The sequence below is a fragment of the Mus musculus genome, chromosome 11, assembly GCF_000001635.26.
Source record: "Mus musculus strain C57BL/6J chromosome 11, GRCm38.p6 C57BL/6J".
Taxonomy (NCBI): Eukaryota; Metazoa; Chordata; class Mammalia; order Rodentia; family Muridae; genus Mus; species Mus musculus.
The window spans coordinates 98,926,905-98,943,069 of NC_000077.6; the positions used below are offsets into that span (position 1 = coordinate 98,926,905).

Consider the following 16,165-nt stretch of genomic DNA (forward strand, 5'->3'; position numbering starts at 1 on the left):
CCTAGTCCTACCTGTTCAGACTCTTTTTGGTTTGGTTTGGTTTCGTTTTTGTTTTTGTTTTTCGAGACAGGGTTTCTCTGGATAGCCCTGGCTGTCCTGGAACTCACTTTGTAGACCAGGCTGGCCTCAAACTTAGAAATCTGCCTGCCTCTGCCTCCCGAGTGCTGGGATTAAAGGCATGTGCCATCACACCTGGCTTGCTCAGACTCTTTTATACATGAGCCCACACCACAAGTTCCTCAGTATGCCATGGCTCGGCGGTTAAGAGCACTGGTTGCTCTTCCAGAGGTCCTGAGTTCAAATCCCAGCAATCGTATGGTGGCTCACAACCATCGGTAATGAGATCTGACGTCCTCTTCTGGTGTGTCTGAAGACAGCTACAGTGTGCTTATATATAGTAAATAAATAAAATCTTAGAGAGAGACTCCATCCAGCCCTCTTCCTGAAGACCAAGGGTTTCTCCTGGGAGGGCCTCTTAGGCACTGAGAACTTAAAGGAAAAGGATGGAATGAGCAATCTGAAAAAAGAGGACATTAGTAGGTGTTTGTCTAAACTGAAAGTTGCTTTTCCTACATTCTTGTAGCTGATAGCTAGGTAGCCCAGTAGGAGTGTTAGAGAGTAAGGTGTTAGCTTCGTCCCCATGACTCAAGGCCAAATCCATAGGCTCAGAAAAAGCAGAAAGAAAACGTCTATTTGTCCTGGGGCGTGTGTGTTGATCTGACACTGCCCCTGGCCCCTGCCCGTGTCCCCGACCCTCAGCTTTCTAATAGCGGGTTGGTTTTCCTCCTTCAGTCCTCAGCGCCGCACCCGCTAACCAAGTGGGGGCTGGTAGTAAGAGGGCAGGGTGAGCCTACAACCTGAACAGTGGGCTTTAGGACCCAACGGGAACCGTGCCTCTTGCAGCAGCCTAACCCAGAAGCAGGGGGGAATCCTGAATCGAGCTGAGAGGGCTTCCCCGGTTCTCCTGGGAACCCCATCGCCCCCCTGCCGGCACACACCTGAGCAGGTAAGATCATGCACGCCCCCTCCCAATTCTCCCTTGGTCTCCTTTCGCTGGGGCCTCTCGGCTTCAGATCCGGCCGCTTCCTTCTTCGGCAGTTCAGGCTTTCCCCATCTCTCCAACACCCCCCACCCCCATTGCTCACAGTAGTCTAGGGAGGTGGGAGCCTGGGAACCCTGGGGCGTTGGAAACCTCGGAGCCCTAGACCCCCGGAGCGCCCCTCGTGCTATTCGCCCCCTCCCAGGCAGTCTGCATTCTCTAGCTAAGAATGGAAAGTGGGGGAGGTCTGCCCAGGCCCCACGCCCTTGCACCCTCTTTTGCAGTATTGCCCTAGCCCTCCACCTCCACCTCCATCTCACCTAGACAGAAGGTAACCTGACTGAAAAAGTGGTGAGGGGCGTGGAGGGGACCGTGCTCTCCCTGAGGGCTTTCTCCCTTGCTTCCTCGTGGCTTCCCAGCCTGGAGCTCAGGACTTTGCCTCCACTCCCTATAAAGGGAGCCCAGGTCTCCTTCCAGGTGCAGGACACACTTGGGTGCCCAAGGGCTTTGCAGAAAGGTGGTGGAGGTTCCGATGTTTGCTGACCTTGTTCTCTAGGGAAAGTCCTTTCAGCTCAGAACTCTCATCCCTGCCAACACCTCGGCGCTTAGTGCAGAAGCCCCCTCCGTTGAGTGCCCGTGTGGAGACCATGTGGTCAGAAGACCTATACATTTTGGATGGAGGTTACTGTGTGTATCCAAGGGGAGAGATTCCCAGGGAGGCCCAAGCCAGATCAGGCTCAGTCCAGATGGCTGGGGAAGGGGGTGTGGACCAGATCTGGAAGGCTGATCGGCTATGCCAGCTCCCTGCACTCCATGGCTTTTAGAGCCTTGGACTCCTGGTGTTACTCTGGAGCTGAGAGGGCCTCAGGCTTGAGCTCTCCTGCGGGCTCCCTGGGAGGGAACTGGATGGCACCTTCTGTTTACAGTTGGCTGCTTTCCTCTCCCGTGGTGGGCTGATAGGCTCTGTTTGCTGGAGATCAGGGGGGCATCTTATTTTGGTTTGGTGGGTTCCTATAGAGGGCTGGTGGCTTGTCTGAGTAACTAGTAGCCTTGTGTGTATCTTGCCCCTGGGGGCAGCTGAACAGGTAGGAGATAGAGGAGTTCTTAACCCATCATAGTTGAGCTCTGGGGACATTGTGAGGGTGGGTGACATGTACCTGTTTGGAAACTAGCTGGGTGTGTACTCTATCCTCCCTCGTGTTTCTCAGGGTTCCCCTGATGGTTGGCTTTGGAGGAATGTTTCAGTCATAGAATGGATTCTAGACTTAGTTCTGCTCTCAATGCAGAGAGAGTGGGTTGCTGGGTATGAGCGACAGACTCCAAGTCAAAAGGCCTGACTCTGAGAGACTTAACTGGTTATATGCATTTATAGCCAGCGTCTCTTCAGCTGAGCTTCAGTTTCTTCCTTTGTAAAACTGCTAAGGACAGCTGCCTGGGTTTACCTGACCTTGACCCTGCCAGAAGAGGCCCCAGGAGATAATGTGTAAACTCCAGTTATGACCTCAGAGTTCTAGGATGGGAACCCTCCTTAAATCTAGGTCAGGTTCTTTGCCTTCCATCTCCTTCCACCACCACCCAGGGGACAGAGGAGCCTTGCCTAAGGACACAGAACTTCCTGAGAACAGCAGCTTTGCCTGCCACCGAGATGCTTGGCACACAGCCCCAATCTGGGCACCAGATTCCCCCTTCTCCTCAGAGGCCACACAGCTTAGTCCAGGAGGCTCCTCTCCACCTTCCTTTTGCCGTCCCCGTTGTCTGCGTCCTTGCCTGTCTCTTCCCTGCCCAGTGGCCTCCTTGTCCGGCTCACTGGGCAGGAGCCCTAATCGGATTGGACAGCTGAGATATGTGTGGTGGCTGAAAGCAGGCGGGAGAGAGGCCAGTGGGGAGGATGGTGTGAGAGCTGCCCCTGACGCTGCCCTGCCTCCCACGAGCACCACCTTGCTTAATCCTGGCTTCATCCCAAGAAAGGGGAACCAGAGGAAGCCCAGGGATGAACCACTAGGGACTAGGGACAAGAGGTTGGGGTGGCTCCTCATGCCTGAGGCCCTAATTGATAGTTGGCCTTAAAATACAGGCACCTTACTACGCTGATAAGGAGAGAGGGGAGACTTAGGGGAGAGCCATTCTGTCTCCCCATCCCCATGCCGCCTTCACCTTCTTGCTCTTCCTTCCTGTTCAGAGTAGTATTCCTTGCTTCAATTCAACCCTTTGGGGAGCTGCAAGGGCACTGTGTGTGTGTGTGTGTGTGTGTGTGTGTGTGTGTGTGTGTGAGTCTGTGTCTGCGTCTGTGTCTGCCTGTCTGTATGTATTCCTATCAAGCCTGTTTCCTTTCCTCCCCTGGAAGATATTTTTCTCATTTACTCTCTGGGCTGGAGGCCAGGACGCCTGGGTTTCCCGCCTGCTTCACTGTGCAGGGCTCCCTTCCTGGCCTCCAGAGAGTCTCTGAACTGGTTTCCTGATGCCTGTGTGGAGAAGGCCTTCCCCAAGGGCTGGGAGGTGCCAGGAATCCCAGATGGGATGGGGAGCAGGTACTGTATGTAGGTAGCCTGTGGCACCGTGGAGAGCCAACTTCTCTCACGACCGACCTCTGATTCAGCTTGCCGGCCATGCCTGCCCAGCTTGCTGAACACAGCCTGGGTCTGCCTCCAGCCTTCTGGCTTTCTGGTTGGGTATCCAAGATCTTCTGTTGCTGTTTTGGCTATATAGTATCTGAGGGGATACCTACTGAGACCCTTATATCCGAGCCATGTGCATTTTTGGGGAGCACAGGGCTGGCATAACTGGGGGTGGGGTACTAGCTTGTCTCCCCTCTAGTCAGGCTAGGATAAAGGAAATGAACACATACTTTACCAATGCCAATTCCCTATGTCCTCAAAAACCAGTGGGTAGAGCCAGGCCTTCCCTTCTCAGTGCCCACAATGTGGTTGGCATTGATTTGTCAAAAATTGGGAAGGGTTTCTTCTAGACCAATGACCTCCTTTCTTCTCCCGCAGGGCAGGGGCAACTCTGTGATTGTAAGCACTTAGGAGCAGGCCTTCCCCTCTAGGGAAGGGGTGTGGGATGCCCCAGAGATGACCAAGTTGGCACTCGCCCCAGACTGGAGTGCTGGACACCATTCTGAACTGAGAGTCGGTGGGTGAGGGCAGGGCACGGGCCTCCTGGCCCCCCTATTTCCTGCTCCTTGGGCAGCTGTGGGCGAGAAAGGCTGTGGGGACTATTTTTAGTTGGTCTGTCCCCTGGCAGGAGGGACGTGCAGAAAAGCACGGGGCAGGCAGAGGGGCTGGCCAAGGTGAGGGTAAAAAGACAGGCTGAGGAGTGAGGAGAGGCCAGGGGACGCAGACAGAACAAGGAAGTGTGTTGGCCAGAAAACAAGCTCCCCGAGAGGGGCCTGACTCAGCTCAGAGCAGCAGAAGAGCTCTGGGGACCCCTCAGGTTTCTCTCTCTGGTTCCCCTTGGATCAGAAAGGGACTTTTGCCACCTAGACAAGCAAGCCCTTTCCCCTCACTGATGGGAACCAGAGAGGATGTGTTTTACCCTCGGACTCTCAACCATTCATTGGCTTTGCTGGGACTGGAGCCCAGATGGCTTGTACCACTGTCCTCTGGTCTCTACCACACAGTTTATGCTTCCTTCACCGGCTTGCAGCGAGGAGAACCTCAGACCAGGGACGTGAGGGAGGGCTGTTTCCCTCACTGCTTGTCTGTGCAGGGTCTCTGTAAACCCCAGCTTGGTTTGTTTGGGCGGCCTGTGGCCACTGGTGTGAATGGAGGCGCTGGACAGCTTCCAACACATTCCCAGGCTGGCAAGCTGTGGGGCTCAGAGCCACCTTTTGGAAGGGACATCCCGTCCAGCTGTTTCATTCCAGAGACCTAGACAGGGCCAGGGATTTTTGTCCACAGTTGCAAGATGAGTTGAAGACAGATGGGGGACAAGGACACATATCTTTAGACTCCCCAGAACCCATCTTGAGCTCATTCCTGCCATGCCCAGGACCCATGCCATTGTCCCCAGCACAGAAAGGAGCCAGCACAATTAGCAGAGGTCTCAGATTAGGGGGCAGGGTTGTGTGAGTCCTAGGAGCAGGGGATGGTATGGAGAGATAGATTGGTAGAGAGTAGCCAAAAAGCCATCAGTGGGGATTCTAGCCATGCCATCTCCCTGAGGGATTCCATGGTGTATAGGTGTGAAGAAAACCATTCATGGGATTGTAAGGTGAATGGCGCCCCCTAGAGTTGTTCCAGAACCTCCCTCTGTGTTGCCAGCTGGAAGGAACTGTTACAGATGGGGACCTTAATCCTTTCCTCCTTTCCCAACCCCACCCCCTGTCACTCAGCCCCTCCTGTTTCCTGGCTGGCCACCTCCTCACCAAGCAGCTCTGGGATGACCACAAATTATGGTGCAGGAGCCCCTCCCCCCCGCCCACTCTGTTTCCCTGTCTCTGGGGTCCTGATTTATCACGCCCCCCATCAAGCCTGCGGCACTGTGTAAGAAATCAATAGTGTAAATGGATTGAGGCTGTTCAGTCTGTCAACTCCCTTTGGGCCCCACCAACTCCACTGGGACCCAGTGAGCTACTCTGTCTGAGCCTTTCAGGCTCTCAAGGCAGGCATAGACACACCTAGTGGTTGTAGCCCAAACACTGAGCTGGGGCGGTGGGGGGGGGGGGCGTAGCTGGGTCGGCCTGCATCTCTCTCACCTTTTCTTTCTTACACATAGACTGGGCTGGTCTTCGCATGACAACTACCCTTGAACATTTATTTCCTAGTTTGGGTGGAGTGGGGTGGAGGGGCTCAAGGGAGAACAGGCTGCCAGCCAGAGGTAGGGAGGGAGGCAGGTGGGTGAGGGAGATGGGTGAGATGGGGGATTGGGTGACAGCCCACCCCATTGGCTTTGGTAACTCAATCCCCGGCCCCACCCTCATGATTTCCCTCCTGCTCAACAACTTCAGCAGCTGCTGGCAGGAGTGTGTGTGTGTGTTCGTGTGTGTGTGTGTGTGTGTGTGTGTGTGTGCGCACGCGAGTGCGCGCACGCACGCGCATAGGGTGAGAGGGGCTGTGGGGGCAGGAGCGCTGCCAGGACATGTTTAAAGGAGGCTCATTGCCTGGATACAACTTGGGTGGCAGGAGGGGGTGGGGTAAATCGGAGAGTAGGTGGTGAGTGATGGTGGGGAGTTGGGGCAGACAGGGGCGGGGTGAGAAGGCTGCAAGGGGGCATCGCAGCCCAGCCTGAGGGTCTCACTAAACTTCTTAGCACTGGGGCAGAGCTGGTGCCATGGAGCTGGGCAGTAGTGAGAGGACAGAGGCTGGCAGAGCCACAGTTGAAGCCTGAGTACTGAAGCCTGCCTTCACCAGGGGGCGCATGTAACCAGGGAGGACATTGCCTGTGGCCCCTGTCCCTGATCTGTAGGTCATGCCTGCTGGGCAGCACAGCCCTGGTAGTGACTAAGTCGCTTCTGTCCCCGGGCTGGCAAAGTACCAGACTCAGCTCTTCTCTTCTCGGTAGGTGAGTCACTGCCCTGGCATCTTCCCCGGATGTGGCTGAGTCACCCGGCCATGCCCGCCTGGTAGGTGGGCATCATACTAGGGTTAGGGTGGAGGGTTATACGTGTAGCCCCCAGTGTCTTCTCTCATCTCTTTTGTCTCCTAGTCCTACCCATAAACCTGCAGAGCCAGACGAGCAGAGCACGCTGCTTCCCCCCACATGAGGTAAAGGAAGAGGCAGCAGGCTTGAGAATAGAGTGGGATATGTTTGATTTGGAAGAGGAAATGGGGGGAGTGTGTGAGTTCAAATCCTACATCTGCACCTCTGCACCGACAAACTGTAAGACCGTGGCAAAGCAATTGTTTTGTTTGAGGCAGGTTCTTACTCTGTAGCCAGGAACTTAACTATGTAGCAGCCCTGGCTTGTCTGGAGCTCATCATGGCCATCCCACTGCTGCAGTCTCCCAAGGCCTGGGGACTATAAGCATGAACCACACTATATGAAGTTGGAGTGCTGGGATTAAAGGCATGCGCCACCATGCCTGGCTCTTTCTTTCTTTCTTTAAAGATTTGTTTATTTTATGTATATGAGTACACTGTAGCTATTGTCAGACATAACAGAAGAGGGCATCGGATCCCATTACAGATGGTTGTGAGCCAACATGTGGTTGCTGGGAATTGAACTCAGGACCCCTGGAAGAGCAATCAGTGCTCTTAACCATTGAGCCATTTCTCCAGTCTGCCAATTTCTCTTTGAGCCTTAGTTTTCTATCCTATAAACAATGGAAACAGGACTTCTGGTAGACTGAGACTTAAAAGAAGGTAATTGGGAAGTAGACCTCTTGGATAAGTGAGTTGTGAGGCTGTGGAGGAGGAAGTTGAGGCTGGTTCTAGCAGGTATCTCCCTCTTGCCTCACCCACGGTCTGGGAGAGACTGTCTTTCCCCAAGCCTACTTCAGATTCTGCGTAGTTCCTGCATGTGTCTGCTATGCACGTCTTCTCTCTCTCCCTCTGTCCCTCTTGTCTGTAGGCTGTCCTTAAACTTCTAATGCTCACTCCTGCTTCCACTTCTGGATATGCTATCCTTTGGTCATTCTGCTTTGAAACAAGGTCTTTCTCTGTAGCCATGACTACATGGTCCAAACTGGCCTTGAACTCTGGCAGTGCTCCTGCTGCAGCCTCCCGAGTGCTGGTGTTAGAGGTTACAGGTGTATGCAACCACACCTGGCTTGATGCTGGCTTTTTTGTTTTGTTTTGTTTTGTTTTGTTTTGTTTTGTTTTTGAGTTCCACAAGCTGTAACTCCTTTGAGGACTAGGAGCTGTCACTGGACAGTTATTACCTGTCTGAGGCCCACCCTGGCCTCCTCTAGTCTGATGAGGGACTCTACTTGTCTTGGGAAACCAGTGCTTCCCCCATTCCCACCCCCACAGCCTGTCTCCTGCGTGCAGGAGTGGAGGACCTAGGATAGCCCTGGGGCTCTTCTCTCCCATTAGCCTCTTGCTGTAGTCTAAGTACTCTGCTCTCCTGAAACAGGGTGCCTGGCTGAAGGGTGTGAGAACCCTGGTTTTTTTGTTTTGTTTTTTAAATGATTTATTTATTATATGTAAGTATACTGTTGCTGTCTTCAGACACTCCAGAAGAGGGCGTCAGGTTTCATTACCAATGGTTGTGAGCCACCATGTGGTTGCTGGGAATTGAACTCAGGACCTTCAGAAGAGCAGTCAGTGCTCTTACCTCTGAACCATCTCTCCAGTCCCGAGAACCCCGTTTTTGAGACCAACACAACTACTGCTGTGGACTTCTGACTCCTGGTCCCCTGCCCAGGGACCTCTTCTGATCCTGCAGTCATGCTTGGGTAGGGCTGGACTTTGGACCTGTGGTGCCCTGGGCATGAAGGAAGTGTCCCACAGTGTGTAGGCTGTGTGTCCAATCTTGAATGTGTCTGACTCCTCTGGGCAGTGGTTTGTGTGAGTATGGGTTTTCTCTTTTGTGCCCATATGGACCTCCAGCTGCATCATTTCATATGCACACTCCACTCCACTCCATGGCCTTATGTGTAGGCACCCTTTGTGTGTGTGTGTCGGGTGTGCATATATGCCTTGGAGGTGTACACAGTCACATTATGAGCATGTGTGGGGCTGGCCATTTGTCCCAGGGTGTGTGTTCAAGAAGAGTATACCCATATGCAACAAGGTAAGGCACACACCTTTAATCCTACCCTGCACCCAGAAGGCAGGGCAGGCACAGATCCCCTGAGTTCAAGGCCAGCCAGGTCTACTGAGCAAGTTCCAGTACAGTCAGGGCTACACAGAGGTTTCTGAACCCCTGTCCAAGAAGAAGAAAGAAGAAGAAAAAGAAGAAAGGAGAAGAAAGAAAGAAGGGGAAAGAAGAAGAACAAAGAAAGAAAGAAAGAAAGAAAGAAAGAAAGAAAGAAAGAAAGAAAGGAAGGAAGGAAGGAAGGAAGGAAGGAAGGAAGGAAGGAAGGAAGGAAAGAAAGAAAGAAAGAAGAAGAAAAAGTACCTGAAAAAAGTGTACCTGAATCCATATGCCCGCAGGTGTGTCTGAAGGCTGCCCATGTGGGAGGGAGGCAGTGTAACTCTGTGCATGCACCTATCTGGTAGGATCTAGGCTAGAGGAGCCTATGGAAACTAGAGGTGAACTGGCCCTAGGCTACCCTCTCAGCCAGGTAGGTTCCTCACTTGTATGGAGGCTCCTGATGATGGTGGGGCTCTGGCTGGAAGGCTTGACGGGGGCACGGGAGTGGGTGCGTGGAAGGGAATGGGTTAAGCGGCGGCCTCCACATCTGGGAGCCATTGACGCATTCTTGCCTGCTGAGCGCATGTTTGTGGATGGATCTGGACGGGACAGATCGGGGCGGGGCGGCAAGAGAGGGGCTGGGCGGGTGGTTCGCCCCGGCGGAAATCCAGACGGGAGCGGGAGACTGCGCTAGCCCAGCGGGGCGGCAAGGGTCTGGGGAAGCGCTGCACCGCTTTGCGGAGTTTTCCCTTGCGTCCGACCTCTGGACAGAGTGTCCCACGGACCTGAGCTGTGCTACCTACCTTCCAAGGCCGCCAGAGCAAAGCCACAGAGAGACAAGCAGATATTCTAGTTCTAGGCCCGGTTCAGACACCCATGCAACCGTGGACAAAATCCCATATGGGCCTCGGACCTCCTGTTCTTAGTCTGAAAATCCGGACATCGGATTAGACTGAGCGTCCCCAGGGTGGAGGCCTGGGTGTGTGGCACTTCCCTTGCCAGTGGGATGTCCTGTGGGGGGCAGTTGCCACTTCTCTGCCCGGGAACTCGGGTGAGGTAGGCACTGCATAGTGGACTCACCCTCCTCCAGTGCAGTGTTAGAGGTGGAAACCTTAACCTCCGGCTGGCCCGGAGGGGGCTTGTGACAGTTGGGAATTGAGGTCTGGAGATGGAGTGTGGTTCAGATCCTGTCCTCCTGGAACATGTATGAACTGCCCTCGGCCCTCAAGTGGGTCTTCTAGAATGGAGAGCGACTCCAGGCCGTCCAAAGAGCTGGCTTGGGGTGACCATATTTCTAGCTACTCGAAGGGATTCAGTTGAGCTAGAAATTTCCTCTAACCTACTCAAGCCGGAGAGGTGTTTGGGAAAGAAGGATGTTCTATGGAGAAGACGGTCTTCCCTTTGTACTTCGGCTTTACAGATGAGAAATACTAAGGTCCAGAGGAGCCAAGTGTTTTGCTCAAGGTCAGATAGCTTTCAGTTTCAGCTGGCCCCGGAGGATTGTGATTAGGAGAGACAGAGACTTGACAGCTGGGGCAGGAGTCAGTGCGTTCTCCATATTACACCACCTCCTTTCTTCCCAGGTTTGGTAGGTGTGTGTGATGTGTGTGTGTCTCTGTGAGTGTGGGCGTGTAGCGGGGTGGGGGGTGGGGAAAGGGAGTGTGTGTAGGATCCCGCACCCTGAGGTTCGTTCACCGCCGAGTCGTAATTTATTCTTTTCTCTGAACTTCACACCGCCCCCCCCCCCACACACACACACCCCGAATCTCTTTCTGGCGTGTTGAGGGAGGGATTCTCCCAGATTCCCACGGTCCGGCCACTAGCTGGAAGCGTCTCCTTTAAGACTCGCCCTTCCCTGGGTCTATTAAGGAGAGAGGGGCGGGTGTGAGCATGAGGACCCGCCCCCGGTTAGTGATTGGCCCGTGGCATGCAGGGGCGGGCCTGCGGCAGGGGGGCCTCCCTCCCACCCCAGCTCCATACCCTCCGCCCCCCCCAGTCTAGGGCTCCGGGTAAAGTTTCAGCCTCTGCACGTGACTCGCCATGGCCGCTGCCGTCGCCCCGCGCCCCTGAGCTGCGGCCCCCCGGACGGCTCCTCTCGGAGGACCCCACACCCCTGACGCCGGGCAGCGCCGCGGCGCCTGCTTGGGGCAGACCCTGTGCCCGCAGACACGCAGACGGGTTGCATCCCCTCGCTTCGAGGTAACCTCTCCCCTGGAACCCTGGGGAACCCTCGATTCTCTCACACTTCGGGGCCCGGTGGCCCACTCTGGATGGGAACTGCGGGCGGGGACTGGGTGCCCGGCAGTTTCGACGGGGACCTGGGGTTTCCTGGACTTCCCAGCCTGCCGCTGGCGTGTCCGGGGTTGGGGAGCCCCGTCTGCGCCGCGTCTTCGCGCGCACAGCCTTGAGGCTTCTGCGGCCGCCTGCCGCGCGTGTCCTCGGCGCTCCAGTCGTGGCGGATCTACTGCTGGGAACTCTCTTTTCTCTTCAAACCCAAACCAAACAAAAAGACTTCTTGAAACCTGTTTGGGGAGAGATCAGATGCCCAACGGACTAGCCCCCTCCTACTCTTTCTCCTGTTACCTGAGCCGCCCTGTGGTTTGGGGAGAATCAGCCAGGGGCCCACCCCCACCAGAGGGAACTGGCTGGGGGGGCGGGGCCCGCTCAGCTGGTGTCTCGGTTGGAGTGTGGGGGAGCCGTCAGAATTGGGTGCGGGAGCCAGAGCAGTTGGGTGAGACGCGCCTGAGTTTTGTGTTACTTGGGGCTTGTGGAAGCCTTTTGGGGTGAGGGAAGGACAGAATAGACTGGCCGACCTTGCTTCGCTGAGGATGTCTGGGATTTAGTGCCACCCACGAGGCTTGGAAGCTGCTAGCCAGATGTGTGTATGTTGAGGGGTGGTTGGCAGATCAGTTTAACTGTGTCTCCTTTTCTCTCTGGGCACTGCCCTGCTGTCTTACTGTTCGTGGGAAAGGGGGACAGATTCCCCAGTGTGCAAGGCTGGGGGTGGGGGCTAGCTCATATGGAAATAATTTAAAAAGCAACAACAACAACAACAAACTGAGTCTTGGGAAGTTTCTTGCCCTGCCCCTCCACTATTCATCCCGTCTTGGATAGGATGCCCAGCATGCTGGCATGGAAGGGATGGTACCCCTTGCTCCTTACCTGATGCCAGCTCCCGATGTTGCAGCCAGATGGCTACCTTCTACCTGTGGACCGTGTGCACATGTATGTGTGGATGTTTTCCAACAGAATTGCTACCCTTTGCTCTCAGTTCTGCCCTTGATCACCCCATCAGCCCGGGGATGGGACTCAGATTTGTCATCTTTTATCTTCACAAGGCAAAACTTGGGGCACGCGAGTGGGGGAGTGGCGGGGGAGGATATTATCCAGTAAGGACTCTGATGTCCTGTGAGGAAATTAGGGTTCAGACCCCCAAACTCCTCTTACTCCTCCAGGGCTTTGTATGGAGATGAAGCACGGAAGGCCCAGATTCGAGTGGGGGTGGCCTGGAGCCTTGGGGCTTCCCCTGGAGGGGTGGAGATGAGTAGGGGGAGGGAGCAAGAAGAGGTTCTGGAGTTATCTATGTAGCTCTTTCTCCTGAGGAATAGGGGGGGATGTGGAGTCACAGAGTTTGTGTCTCTGAAAGATGATGCACTGGGAGGGGTTGGCATATACATCACTGCTGCCTGGGAGGCTGGGCTGGGAAGCAGAGCGGTCAGTGGGGTCAGACTCAAGTAGGCCCTTGGGAGCCTACGATGGTGGGTGTGCAGGCACTTGGAGGGTGTGAACCTGTGGTGTATGCAGAAGACCCACACTGCAGGAGCTGGTCGCAGTTCAGTGAAGCCCCCCGGGCTGGGCCTTGCCTGCCACAGCTCTGACTCTCTCTCTCTCTCTCTCTCTCTCTCATCTGACCCTGAATGCACCTGCTGCCACTCTGGGATCCCTCTCTGGTTCACCTCCTCCTCTTAACCATGTGGCAGCCTGGCAGGAAGCTAGCTGTAGCTCATCCTGATCACCCCTGTGCCTCCTCCGGTGGGCACAGTCACCCACACACGCCATGACGTTGTTCCTGTCAGCCTGTCTAGTGAGGGGGTGAGGACACTTGAGTAGCCTTCAGGTCTGCTTGGGTGGGGGTGGGGGGGACACTGACACGGACGCTTCCGTTAACCGTTTGCTCTCTGAAGCTGGCTCTGCCTTCTGCGTTTTTTTCTTACCAGGTGACTCTGTTCAGGAACTGGGGTTTTAGATGGATAGTCTTCAGAGTTAGGCGTCATGCGGGCAGGGCTCGGAATAGCCTTAATGCCCCCGGGGATGCCTGAGCAGAGAGGGACCCCTTCTCAATTGGAGGGGGCCCTGGTGCGCTGAGTCCTCCCTACGGTCTGCTGGGGAGCACTGCCTAGGATGTAGGGTGATGGTGGCTGGGGAAGGCAATCCCATCCCTTTGACAAGTAAGTACAATGATTTGCTCCCAGCACCCCACCCCTGGCTGGTGGTGGTGGTTTTGAGAGTGTGGGAAGCTGTGGCAAGAGCCTCTGGCAAGATGACCGAGGTTGTCTTGACTTACCAAGTCTTGAGAAAGAAGCATAGCCACTGATACCCCCAGCTTGCAGAGGCTTTGGCTACACATCCTAGCTGACGCCTGCTGTCTTTTCCTCCTGTGTTTCCCTCCACCCGCCCTCCTGCTGCTGTCTGGAGCCCACACGCTTTCTGTGGGCTGTGGGGGCAGGGCAGGGCAGGGTCTGGATCTCCTTGTGTGTCTAAGGAGGTGTTCTGGGAATTGGCAAGATGAGTTGAGGGTGTCTGGGTGTCCCTGCAGGGTGGGAGGCGTGAGGGGGACCTGGCCCAGAGTGTGAGAATATGTCAGTGTGGGTGTGTGTGTGTCCCTAGTCTGGTTAGGGTGTGGGTGTCTCTTGCTTCGTCTGGCTCTTGTCTGGCTCTTGCCTCCCTCTCTGGTCCCCACACCCCTCCTTGGATCTCCCCCCCCTCCCCAAAGCTGGGACCGCCTGCCTTCTCTTCTCTTTGCAACTGGAACCTCCCTTGCCTGTTCCAGGAATTTAGTAAGGAGGAGGAAGAGGCAGGCAGGCAGACAGACCTCCCAGACTCTAGTGCGCCCGCCGGCCTGGCATCACAGGGAAGATGAAATAGGTGTTTGTAGGTTTTGCCTGGCTTCCCTGCTTCCTCCATCACTTAGGGGCTGCCTCCTGCAGAGGTCCTGAGACTGCTCTGAGATACCTCCTTCCATTTAGCATCTGCCCCCAAAGCCCCCTGCTGGACCTCCAGGCTCCCAGGAGCTGATGGGGGATTAGTCTGCTGCCAGCCTGGCCAGCACCTGTTGCCAACCCCAGCCTTGTAACTGGAGCTGGCCAGTGAGGGGCTGCAAAATGACAGGTGGAATTTCTGCAGCCAGCCCCCCACCTCCACTGGATATGCCTTCCTGGTTGGAACTAGGAAAGCACATCCCCCCACCTCCCCCATGTCAACCTAATTGGAGTTCTGATGCTCCTATCCTGCCTGAGGGACCCCTTTACCCTATCATAGGCTGCCGTAGAGTCAGGCAGCCCTCCTTGAAGTTCTTAGAGCTCTGCTGCCTTGACAGGGTTCTCTCTCTCTCTCTCTCTTTCTCTCTCTCTTTCTGTGTATGTGTGTGTGTGTGTACACGTACATGGGGGGCAGATGGGGTGGTTCTCTTAATGTTTTAATTGCATAAAAACTGGGAGCTCAGCTCTCGGCCGGTGGGGAGTCTGGGGCTGGCTGGCCGCCCGGTTTGAGCTAAATATAGCCTGGGACATCTGCAGAGAAGGGGAGGGAGGGGAGGGGAGGGAGGTTCCATTCCCTCTCACCTCAGCCAAGGTGCCCTCGTCTGGGCGGGCACCTTGGAGCGGGGATTCCTCAGCACAAAGGGCAGGGGAGTGGTGGGAGGGGCTGGGCATTTGGGAATTTGCCTGCTTGGAGGCCGCCAGAAAAACCAAAATGAACCGGTAGGCTCACGATAGGACCCATGTGGGGTGCGTGGGGTACTGGTTAGATCCTCTAGCCCTGGCTCCCTCTTCCCCCAAAAGTTGTCTAAGGTCAGGCAGCCTCAGTGTGTCTCGGTGACCTACTCATTGTGTGCCTGTGAGTAGATACCTATTAGGGGGCCCCTCCCACTGGAGCATCTGCCCCTTGGGCCCTGCTGCAGGTCCCCAGCCCTTCTGTCCCTTGCCCCACAGCGAAACCTTCAGCCCAGGAATCGAGACTTGAGAAGAGGAAGCTGTGGCATGGAGTTCTCTGATCTCCAGTCACGGCAGGAAGTGGAGAGGAGGGGGAATGAGGGGGGGTAACCTTGAGTGGCAGGTGGAGAAGGAGGGCCCCGTGAGCCTTGTATGAACTGACCGTGCACACAGTGGTGGGAGTGGCCACCCTCCTAGCTGATCCCTCTTCTCGCCAGCTCCAGGTAGGGGGATGTTGGGGGATGACAGCTGATTCCCCAAAGGCTGCAAACTCTCCAGTCAGCACCCCCCTTAACAGCGAGGGGAGGAAAAAAATGGCTTCCTGTCACGTGCTCATCACTTCCTGTCCCACTGTGGTTCCTGGGATGTTTGTTGTTGGTTGCCATGGCGATGGCCGCCCGTAGGCACTACCCCTGGTTTTTGTGGGGAGGGACCTGCCCCTCCCCTCAAGGCCCACAATTGGGAGGGGGGCACTTGGGAGGCCTGACTAGGGGGCCCTTTCATGCTGTCTGTGTGTGTGTGTGTGTGTGTGGTCTCTGACGACTCAGGTCCTCAGGGCCCCGAGACGTCTGTCTGTGGGAAGGAGTCACAGCCACCTACTCAGACTGTGTTGGGAAGACTGACTTGTGGCCATGACTGTGTGAGACTGATTTAGTAGCCGCATCCCCTCAGTCTGGGTCCTTTTGCCTCTTCAGACCTCATTTCATAGGCCCTTGCCTTCCTCTGTCTCCTTCCTTCCTCCCCGGGGTGTTTGTGGCTTCTTGGGATCCAAGCTGGAAAGTACAGGACTCTGGGCCACTGGGTCCTGGTGTTTTATGGTGGGGAGACAGTGAGTTCTGCAGCCAGTTGGCTCTCCCACACAGTGCGGCACGAGCCTCTCCCTGATTCAGCAAGCCCTGTTCTTGAAGGGAAGCCCAAGGGCTCAGTGACCACATTTTCCCACCTAATGTGGGCTTCTCTGCTTGCTAGGGATGGAGAAGGGAAGAGATTCCCCTTGATTCTTGCTGGACTGGGGGGGGGCTCCCTGTAGAGTAGGAAGTTCCTGGGGGGGTCCTAGGGTGTGGGGTTGTAGGGCAGGGAACAGTCTGACTCAGGCCTGGTCTGGGGTCAGAGCCAAAAGGATATCCTGAGGTGGGGGTGGGGGAGGTGTTCCTGGCTTCCCTGCAGCCTGGGTCCCCAG

The 16,165-nt window shown here is 55.5% G+C and overlaps 2 protein-coding genes across 12 annotated transcripts in view; one reads left to right on the forward strand and one right to left on the reverse strand.

The window, feature by feature from the left end:
* The first annotated feature begins 895 nt into the window (after nt 1-895).
* Nucleotides 896-16,165, forward strand: part of Rara (retinoic acid receptor, alpha) — a 47,143-nt gene continuing 31,873 nt past the window's right edge. The window contains exons 1-2 of one of the 5 annotated variants that reach the window (XM_030245700.1): nt 10,300-10,364; nt 10,773-10,975. The gene's annotated coding sequence lies outside the window, so the exon portion shown is untranslated. Of the gene's footprint in view, nt 1,007-10,299; nt 10,365-10,772; nt 10,976-12,806; nt 12,869-16,165 lie in introns of those variants that run through there. The other 4 variants (XM_006532592.4, NM_009024.2, NM_001177302.1 and 1 more) reach the window with 4 other exon arrangements.
* Nucleotides 10,359-15,342, reverse strand: Gm46294 (predicted gene, 46294). Of its 7 annotated transcripts, XM_017314900.2 has the most exons (4): nt 15,149-15,342; nt 12,991-13,091; nt 11,939-11,982; nt 10,359-11,261 (listed from the first exon to the last, which is right to left on the reverse strand). In XM_017314900.2, exons 2-4 carry the CDS (start codon nt 13,048-13,050, stop codon nt 10,685-10,687), a joined length of 681 nt encoding a protein of 226 aa, XP_017170389.1. In that variant the 5' UTR covers nt 13,051-13,091; nt 15,149-15,342; the 3' UTR covers nt 10,359-10,684. The 7 variants fall into 7 exon arrangements, 1 of the variants encoding a protein (XP_017170389.1); XR_003949771.1 differs by lacking the exons at nt 11,939-11,982; nt 12,991-13,091 and having other exon boundaries at nt 10,359-10,637; nt 11,020-11,298; XR_001780323.2 differs by lacking the exon at nt 12,991-13,091 and having other exon boundaries at nt 10,969-11,298.

Excerpts from the sequence above, each read along its gene's own strand:
- Gm46294 (XM_017314900.2), bottom strand. The coding sequence starts at position 13,050 with ATGACGCCTAACTCTGAAGACTATCCATCTAAAACCCCAGTTCCTGAA. Across the intron at positions 11,983-12,990 it reads TTCCTGAACAGAGTCACCTG|GTAGAAGGTAGCCATCTGGC; the intron begins GTAAGAAAAAAA and ends CACGGTCCACAG. Across the intron at positions 11,262-11,938 it reads ACATCGGGAGCTGGCATCAG|AGAAAAGAGAGTTCCCAGCA; the intron begins GTAAGGAGCAAG and ends TTGGGTTTGAAG.